Source organism: Condylura cristata, unplaced genomic scaffold, assembly GCF_000260355.1.
Source record: "Condylura cristata isolate star-nosed mole 26May11 unplaced genomic scaffold, ConCri1.0 scaffold00023, whole genome shotgun sequence".
Lineage (NCBI taxonomy): Eukaryota > Metazoa > Chordata > Mammalia > Eulipotyphla > Talpidae > Condylura > Condylura cristata.
Genome location: NW_004567124.1, coordinates 8026073 through 8035657, shown reverse-complemented (window position 1 = coordinate 8035657; position 9585 = coordinate 8026073). Strand labels below are relative to the sequence as shown.

General features: G+C 41.5%; 1 protein-coding gene across 1 annotated transcript; it reads left to right on the top strand.

The window, feature by feature from the left end:
- Positions 1-5918: 5918 nt before the first annotated feature.
- On the top strand, positions 5919-6188 carry LOC101636143 (dynein light chain 1, cytoplasmic-like). Its single transcript, XM_012728526.1, has one exon. It carries the CDS (start codon positions 5919-5921, stop codon positions 6186-6188), a length of 270 nt encoding a protein of 89 aa, XP_012583980.1.
- Positions 6189-9585: the final 3397 nt, after the last annotated feature.

Here is a 9585-nt window from a genome sequence, read left to right as displayed (position 1 = left end):
TGACTCAAAACAAAGCATTTTTAGAGCATATATAGAATGGGGAAGTTCCAGTCAATGATGAGCCAAGTACTATCTGAAAAAATTGTCAGGAAATACACCAAACGTTAACCACGAAATGCCATCGCTGGAGATGGAATTACAAGAATGGGTTGGTTTGTTCAGATTCATTATTCCTAATGTTCTCACTGTCCACATTTTCTACAGTATTATAAACATTTTAAAATTAAGGAATATTCTGTCCCTGTGTTTCACAGCTCTCTAGAATGGATACCATGTCTTTTACATAACCTCTTGGGAGAGGAGGTACCAGCTCCTGTCCTCGTGTCTCACATGAACCTGCCACCTATCACAAAAAAGATTTCACCATATTCCCTGGGACAGTTCCTTTCACCATCATCATCGTCATCTCACAACCGAGACTAGACAATACACCATGTCTCTCCTCCTGGTAGCAAAGGTTTTATAAACTGCTATTGTATCGAGGCAGGAGATTTGGAGAAGGGTTTACCAGATGATGAGCTGCCCCCACCCAAAGGCAGAGGGAAGGAGAAAGACACGTCGTCCCAACCTCCATCCCTCAAAAGGTGGCCGGCGATGTGGGGCACCGAGTCGGGGCTCTATTCCGACCCTGAGAGAGAATCCTGCAGCTGCCCCGTGTCCCCCTCACCCCCCGGCCCGAAACCCAGCTCCGGGAGGGACGCTCGTTAGCGGATAAAGGGGTGGGGAAGAAGGTCACAGACGCTACCCCCGAGGGCCGAGGAACAGGTATGGCCAGACGCCTGAGGGGCGGGTCCCTCCGCTTTCTTGGGGAGAGGCTCAGTTTCTAACGCGATTCTATAGGCACCCAGGAGGCGGGAGGCCTCTGAGGCTGGAAGGTCGCAACCATGCCGGGAGGGTTCCCTCAGGCCTCCGCCAGCCGCCCACCGGAGACCCTGGTGGCCCCGATCTGTGGCGGCCCCGGAACGGCCCCGGCAGGCCATGCCCAGCCGGCGGGGCGCACGCACAGGCAGCCAGGAGAACACAAGAAGAATTACCGTATGCGACTCTGAAATTGGCGGGGGTGGGGCACGGCTCCGGCAAACCGAGCAAGGCTCGGCAGCGGCTGCGGTGGCCGCGTCCTTTATTTTTGCTGCAGCAGCGGCGACTTGTCAAAGGGAAAGACGTAAGAGGCGGCGGCAGCGGCGGCAGGCGAGTCTCGCGGGATTTAGGCGGAAGTCTCGCGCAACCTGGACCATTCGCCCCGCCCCCAAGCCAAGCGCCAGAGGCGTGAGGGACCAGGGCGGAGTGGCTGGAGCGAGGTTGCGGGCGTAGGGGTTAAATTGGGGAACGAAAGTGAGTAGTCTAGTTTCCGAGGACACCCCGCTACTACGTGGTCCTAGCAAAGTCTGGATGAACCCCTCCGCTCGCGACGGCCGGACTATACCTATGAAGCACAATGGGGGATGTCTCATCCAGGGCGGTGAGGATTAACATGCCCACCGGAGCACCCCGTTTTCCTCGCAGTCGGCGGGGAAACCCCTACCGCCGGGAGTAGTGGGACTGCAAGACGGAGCGACTCACAGAAAACTTGGCAGCTGGGGCCAGGCGACCACACCCTTTTATCTCGTGCTCCAGCGCTCTCCGCTCCTATCTTTCGTCACACCAGGCCTTAGACCTCTGGCCGGTCAAGTTCAATCACAAGAAAGCTTTTCACTTGACCTTTTTCATCTTACTATTAAAAGTCTTTGCGCTAGGAGAGTGCCTGACACTGCTGGTTCTGGGGCCTGCGACTCCTTGGTTTTCTTTTCTGCTGAGGATCACAGGTAAATAGTCGTTTTGGGTAACATCTTTAATCATGACCCTCACCCATACAATGAAGTCCCATGAGAGGAAGGACCCAGACCAACTTGCTCATTACTGTAGCCCCAGCACCTGACATAGGTCCAGGTGCTCATTCAGTTACTGAATGACTTCTCTTATCCCAGTCCTCTTCTTCACCTGTCCTTACTCTAGACTTCCACACTTCCAGCCATCTTCCTGGTGTCCTTCATTGAAAATACCCTACAGAGCACCATTTACATGTCACTGATTCTGACTGAGATGGAAACAAAAAATGGTGCCTGTCACTGTCCCCAGTTAAGATTGTGAACTTTTGGAGGTCATTAGAGTAACAACATAAAGCCATGTATGTGTCACTAATGAAAAAAGTTACGCTATTAGGCAGAAGAGGGAGTGCTTGCCTGTGGTTAATTTGTGTGTGAGACAACTTACCCCAGGAGTGATTTGACTCAGTGTCAAAATAGTTTGTTTCACAGTCAGACATAGTTGAAAATTCTAGAATTCCATGTACCAGATGTGTGACCTTGGGCAAGTTGCTTGAACTCTTTAGACCTCAATTCCTTCTATGTCAACTTATGAGTGTTAGTTTTGATCATAGTGTTCTATGAGAAGTAAAATACATGTAAAACTACTGTTACATACTAACTACTGCTACATACTAATTATTTGTTAAATGGTAGGCCTTATGTGTATAAATTTTAAGCAACTATGAATAAAATGTCTTTCTTATAAACTAGATGTGAGGGAGTAGATATGTGTGAAGTGATATAGCTATTACTAGCTTGTGCTTTATGATCTAAATATTGTGTGTGAAGTTGATATAGAGCCAACAAACTCCATTATCATTCACCTTACAACTTGCTGGTGATGTGGGCATCTGTGCCACTCGCAAGCATCCATTGACATTCCATTTTTGTCTTGGGTTTATAAAACTGCTGCTTTTGCCCACTCTCTTTCAAGACAAGGACTACGTATTTTAAGGGCCAATTAAGCGAGTCCGAGTCCCTCCTTTGCCTTCTGCTTAGTTTCCACCCTCATGGCTAAGTAAAAAAGGAGAATTGGGTCCAGTTGCATACATTTACCAAATACAGTTGATATCAGCCATGTGAGCCCTAATTACTTTCTATCCTTATCTTGACCACTCCATCCCTTCCCTAAACACTCAATACTTAACCCAAAATCTGCTTACTGTCAATATCATTATCCCAACTCTACCAGTTCCAGATTCCCCTAGAGAAGGATGTTGAAAATGGGAGCAAGAGACCTTTGCCCTGATAGTCTGTGAACAGCACACATTGGCCATCCCAGTTAGGTTGCATCTGGCTCCAAAATTACACATCCCCATTTCATGTACTCCAGTCCCACCCCTTAGTCAGAAGAATCCTAGCACAGAAATTAGAGAACACTGCAGGCTATATCTGCATGTAGGGAATATATAACTTCTAAGTAAAAGTTAGAGAGAGCTAAGTCAGAAGTGAAAGAAATCAACAGAAGAGTTAAGTATGGGGTGCAGAACATTGTGAGGGCAGGATTCAGGGAATAAGTTTGGTTTGCCTTTGACATGTGACTCAGGAAAAAAAAAAACAAACTTCTCCGATGTTCAGAAAAGGATTTCAGAGCAGAATCTACAGAAATTGCAGCCTATCTGCCCTCAAGTTTTAGAGCATTCCTGGACCTCTTCTCACACTTGTAAAAAAGGTGAAAATGGGTTTCCTGCCTGCCTCAGAGTATCATGGGTGTCAGATAACACAAAAAAGTACTTGATATGCCATGTAAACATGAGGTTTATCATTGCTTTATTCACTCATTCATCTTATAGATCTTTTTAATGCCTGTCATAAACCAGTCACTTGGCCAAGGCACTGAGCATACTAAGTTGCGCAAGCTTTTATAACTTTGCTCAAAACACTTGTGGTGGAATGGGAAAAGATAGGAAGAAACAGATCTTTATAATGCTTTGTGAGGAAAGTACAAGTGATAAGTGAATGGGGGTGGGTGAGAGGAAGGACAGAGGGCTGAAAGTTCTTGGAGAAGGAGGTTTAGATGACTAGCACTTTTAAGAGGATCCAGCCCATTTCATGAAGAGTAATTCGTAAATCAACTCCAAAATAACTTCAACAAATTGCTCTGTTGTGGGTTGTGAATTCTGCTTTGTTCTAATAAAGCTCACATCTCCTAAACCATTAGAGTCTTTGATATGGAGTCATTATATACACCCATTAGCTTTGAAGAAAGATGGAATTAATGGAGGGGAAAATCAGTGGTGTCTTAATTAGAAACATTTTGTTCTTACAGCTTGTGTTTAAACACCAGAAAAATAGAATGCATTCTATGTTACCAACTTGGTCCCTGTTGTTCTCTTCAGCCAGCCAACCTTTCTGACTCAGGTAATATTGCAGATCAGAACCCAAGAAGTGTTTCAAAACTTTGATAAGTCTTATTTTTATTTGTGCTTATTTATACTCCACTTCTTTACAGAATGACTGAAATAGTTATTAGCAATTTATTTTTAATCATGTTCCTCACAAACTTCAAGAGAGTATATATATGAACCAATAATTTTAAACATTTATTGAGTGATAAGTGGAAGACATGATGCTAGAACTATAGACTATACAAAATAGGTCCATCCCCTATAATGTTCTGAAAATTAAAGATGAAAACAAATATTTATGAAAGATACCTAAGTAACCAACAATGTGAATTCTAGCCCTTCATTGGTTGAATAAGCAAAACTGTAAAGTTAGGCCCCAGCTTCTGAAACTTGCATAGTTTTTCCAGGAACACAGGATACAAAGGAAGGGCAAGATATTTATTGTAACTTGATATTTATAAATGTATGATAGGTATTTCAAAAGGTACTCTGAGATACATTTACTTTTCAACAGAGTATATTCTATTAAAGTTTTCCCTGGATAAAAGTAAAATTTGAAATTTACCGAGCAAAAGGACCAATTTAAAGTATCCTGAAGAACAAAGACTTGTGGGCACACACACACACAGATCCATCAATAAAAAGCAATATGCTATAAGCTAAAAAAAAAAAATGCAGAAAATAATACAACTCAGAAAAGAGGTCAAAGACAACTGTCCCAGGTGGTAGAATATGAGAGGAGTTGATAACTAAAAATAAGGAAGTTACATATTCTGATAATAATGTATTAACATTTTTAGTCCATCCCTTTCTATAATGTGTTGTTAAAATACTAACCTCCAAGCCACAAACATTATCTAGAATTTGTGATAGCTATACTTAACATATGAAAATACAGTTATTAACTCCTTTCTTACTAACAAGTAATTGCTCTGTCAAAAAGAAACAGGTATTGAACCTAGGACCACAGAGAGACAGATAGTTCTAGAAATAGAAAGTCTTGATGAATGCAAACTTTATAGGATTCTCTCTTCATATGAAATTCATAATCTAAATGAAAGATCACATATACGAACATGATGGACACCCACCATCTAAACAGTACTAACAACTTCCCTCACTAACTTCAGCCTTCAAAGCAATAGCCATTTTTAGATAAATCATTTTCACAACATTTTGTGAGTATTCTGTCAAAACACAATTGCCTAGGGCAGCCACAGATGAAAATTTTCTCATTTAGCATCAGGGAATGAAATCTTGATGCTGGGGAAGGAAAATGAAGCTATAGGGAAAATGTATACAAACAAAAAGGAGAAAATGAGTAAGGAAACTAACATTTATATAATGTTATCCATGTTTCATGCTATGGAAGCACAATTGGAATAAGATGAAAAAGTAAATCTTTGTCCTGGAAAGAAATGAGAGAGGTTGTGTATATAAATAAAAACACACGTTGGAAAGTTCTGAACACAGTCAAGAGAACTTTTTCCCCTTTCAAAGAACTGGGAAATTTAGAAAAATAGTTAAATTCTATGAAGTTGGATCAGGGGTCATGAGACATAGGACAATGAAAATTTAGTAGTTTCGAATATATGGGAAGTGGGAACCTTCTAGGCACAAAAAACATAAGCAAAAGTGTGTTTGAGATCAGCAATCAGTCTCTCTCCAGGTCTGAGCCTCCCAGTCCTTCCCAGGGGACCACTGTAGCCCCTGCTCCACAACAGCCATGTGTGACCTGAAGGCTGTGTTCAAAACTGTGGATATGTCAGAGGAGATGCAACAGGACTCAGTGGAGTTTGCCACTCAGGCATTAGAGAAATACAGCGTGGAGAAGGACATCGCAGCCCACATTAAGAAGGAGTTTGACAAGAAGTACAACTCTACCTGGCACTGCATTGTGGGGAGGAAATTCGGTAGTTATGTGACGCATGAAACCAAACACTTCATCTACTTCTACATGGGTCAAGTGGCCATACTTCTGTTCAAATGTGGTTAAAAGCATGGGCTGTGCCACACGCACAGTAATCCATCCAAAACAAGGACTGCAGCCTAAATTCCAAATACCAGAGATGGAAATCTTTGGCCTTGCTCAAGGGAATACTTCAATCTTTCAACCTTTGTTGTGGTGTTTTGTACAGGACATTCTCTGCACTAACTTGCTGTGGTTATAAACAATTAGCAAAACATCTTAGATTTGTATTTATGTTCTATCCCTCTCTGCCCATATTTTTCCTCCTCAAAAATCCATTCCTTTCAAAAAAAAATAAGTCTGTTGGATTAAAAAAAGATCAGCAGTTACTATGTTAACTTGGAACTCTTGGTTGCAAGAATTCCAATCTGGACTGGTTGAAGCAAAAATAAAGCAGAATTAGCTCAAGGAATCCAAAAAAGGGCTAAAGTCAAAATAAATGGGGGAATAGGGCTAGTAAGCTATGAACCAGGCTCCAGGAACTTTAGAACTAGGAATTTAAGCAGCACTAGAACTCTCTTCTCTGCATCGGCTTCAGCTTCTCTTAAGACAGACTGTCCTCATAGATCCAGCAATATAGCACCTCCAAGTTTTACAACTTTTAACTGTTTCCACTAGAAAGGGACTAACACTCTTAAATTTGAAAAGTCCAAGGGGAGAACATGCTTATTGGCCCAATGTTGGCTCAGTGTCCAGCTCTAGGTCAAGCCCAGGACATAGGGTAGATGCACACCATAATATTCCATAATGTTATAAGGAAAATGGGAAGTGAGTCTGGAAAAGCATTTGGGTCTTGATAGGCTGTACTGTGGGAGTTGGTAAGGACTGAAATTGACATCTGTGTGAGGAACACATCAGCAAGGAGTGGAGGAATGTATATTGAAAACATCTGGACTCTCAGGTAAAAACGGGCTCAAAATTTGTGTTATTACTGTTTAGTGATTTCAATCAAAATGTTTTAAAACACAGTGGATCTCTCACATTACCTTTAAAAACACCAAGACCTACAAACCCTCTTTAGCATTCTAGATAGATAATTTAAGGTGGGTATCTTAACCTGAGCCACCATTTCCTCACTGAAAAGTGATATAGTAAGAATGACAGCAAACATCAATTTGAATCTTGTTGTTCAAAGCACGTTTAAAACATCATTTCTTTTAATCTTCAAAATAGCCTATAGGGCTCTATAAATCTTAGATGATAATCCCATTCACAGGATTATTGTAAAGATTAAAGAACCCATGTAAAATTCAGAGCTCATTTACTGGCACACAGCCAGCACTTAGTGTATCATTACTTTAAAGCATCTGTTGCCCACAGAAGTTAATTCCCCTCATTTCTCAATTGCCTTGGGCATCAGAAGCCAGTAGTTTGAGAAAACAAAAACAAATGATGGGAAAGAACTCTGCATATGATACCTAGTCTCTCCTATAAAGGGGTAAGTTAGGTTCTGACTTCATAGAGACCAATAGGCCAGGAAGAGAAATACTACAAAGTGAATAGTAGACCACTGAGAAATGCAATTGTGAATGTCATATCATGATGTTTTTTTAAAGTGTGGGGGGAGTTCTATAAAACTAATCTAAAGGGCTTTTTGATGTTTCTTACCTCTTTGACCTGAATGCCATCAAATGACTGGGAAGATTAAAACAACAGGGACTAACACTAACTGAGCAGTATCAATGTGCTTGGCCTCTGCTGAACTCTTTATTTATGTTAATATCTGTTACTGTCGCAACTACTCAGGAAGGTGAATATTTTCTTTGTATTATATAGATAACGAAACTGAGGCTAGGGGTTTAGATGTAACTTGGTACATGTCACCAATTAGTAAGTAGCAAGGCTGGAATTCAAAAATAAGTCTGGTTGACTTTAAAGCCTGTGTACAAAAACAGTCCTACTGGTGAAATTATAGGCACTTCTTAACTTCTCTTTCCCCTACTCTTTTTGCCATGGTCATACCCCTCCATCACCTTAGACAACATCTCCTGACTCCATTGCCCAGCCACAGACTCTTCCTGAAGATTGCCTTCCCTGCTCTGCACTAAAATGTCTTGTGTCCTAACGTGTGCTTTTCCCTTTAGTTAACACATTTTAAATGCACTTCACATTCTGAATGGGACTGTCAGAATGTATTGGCAATATTAAGAAATGGTTCAATTGATAGAAATTTCAGAGCCTACAGACGTGGGGTGGACCATACCCAAGATAAGAAAACCTCTAAGAGGCCTCCAGTTTGTGTCACATGGACCCACACCCCCAAGCTATGAGTTCCTGAGAGCTGAACCTGGGGATGTCATGTTAGTTCTTGGAAATCAACAAAAACATTATGAATGAGTGAATGCTTAAAACCTGAAATACATAACTTACACTTCCGTCCTGAGGCCTCAGACTAACCCAGCATGCAAGCACCTGTTCAGACAACAGGGATTTTATATACCTTTGGGAGAATATTCCTTCCCATCCCCCATCTCACAGAGCTGTGCTGATCTTCAAACAAGGTCACATTGAACCATGATTCAGTGACAATGGATTCCGTCATTATGAAATAAGGAATAAAGCTTTCAACAGCATTAGGAGATAGAAGAAAAGGTTTGCATTTTCACATCTTTGTGCGTGACTGCAAATGTGAGTTATGCAGATAGTTGAAAAATCACCTGAAATTCAAAAACAATAAGTAGTTTTTTTAGAAACATTCACCAGCCAGCTCTGCCTGGTAGCACAACAGGTTAGAGCATAGCACTGAGAAGCTGGTGGCAGCCCTAGCACGGGAGGTGACCACATGGCCCACAAGACCTCTCCTGTCTCACCCGCTGCTCCCCTCAGCAGTGTACTTTGTCAGTCTGCCTGTTCTGCTCCCCACATTGTCTCTGGTGAATCCTCTCACCTCCTGCACCACTGGCCTGTACCCCAGTTATGTATGCATAAATAAATAAATCTTTAAAAAAAAAAAGAAAAACATTCACCAGCCTTTTGAGAACCTACGGATACGCAGATAGATTCTTTTGATTATCAACCAAAGCAATACAAATAAAATAGAACTTTATAGATAAATATGAATATATAAGTCTAATGACATCTGAAAATTCCATGAATATATACCCACTTCAGAAATGGTTGGATGGATATAACCCAACAAGTGTTGTGGATTTCATGTCTCACATTCTACCTGTAGGCCCTGCATTCCTCTGGCATGGCTTCACTTCCAGGTAGCTCTGCAAATAGAAGAAGTGATAACAACTAGTAGCTCCATGCTTATGTTATTCCATTACCCAGAACTTAGAACTTGGTTTTGTTTTGCTTTTTAACTACAAAATGAAGCACAAATACAAAATAATAATAATAATCCCCCAAACAAATGCATGGGTTAATATAAGGTGAACAATCTTGTCAGTCCCCTAAATCAAGAAACAGACGCCTGTCA

What these genes read in the sequence shown, in the direction of transcription:
- LOC101636143 (XM_012728526.1), top strand. Translation starts at nt 5,919, where the DNA reads ATGTGTGACCTGAAGGCTGTGTTCAAAACTGTGGATATGTCAGAGGAG.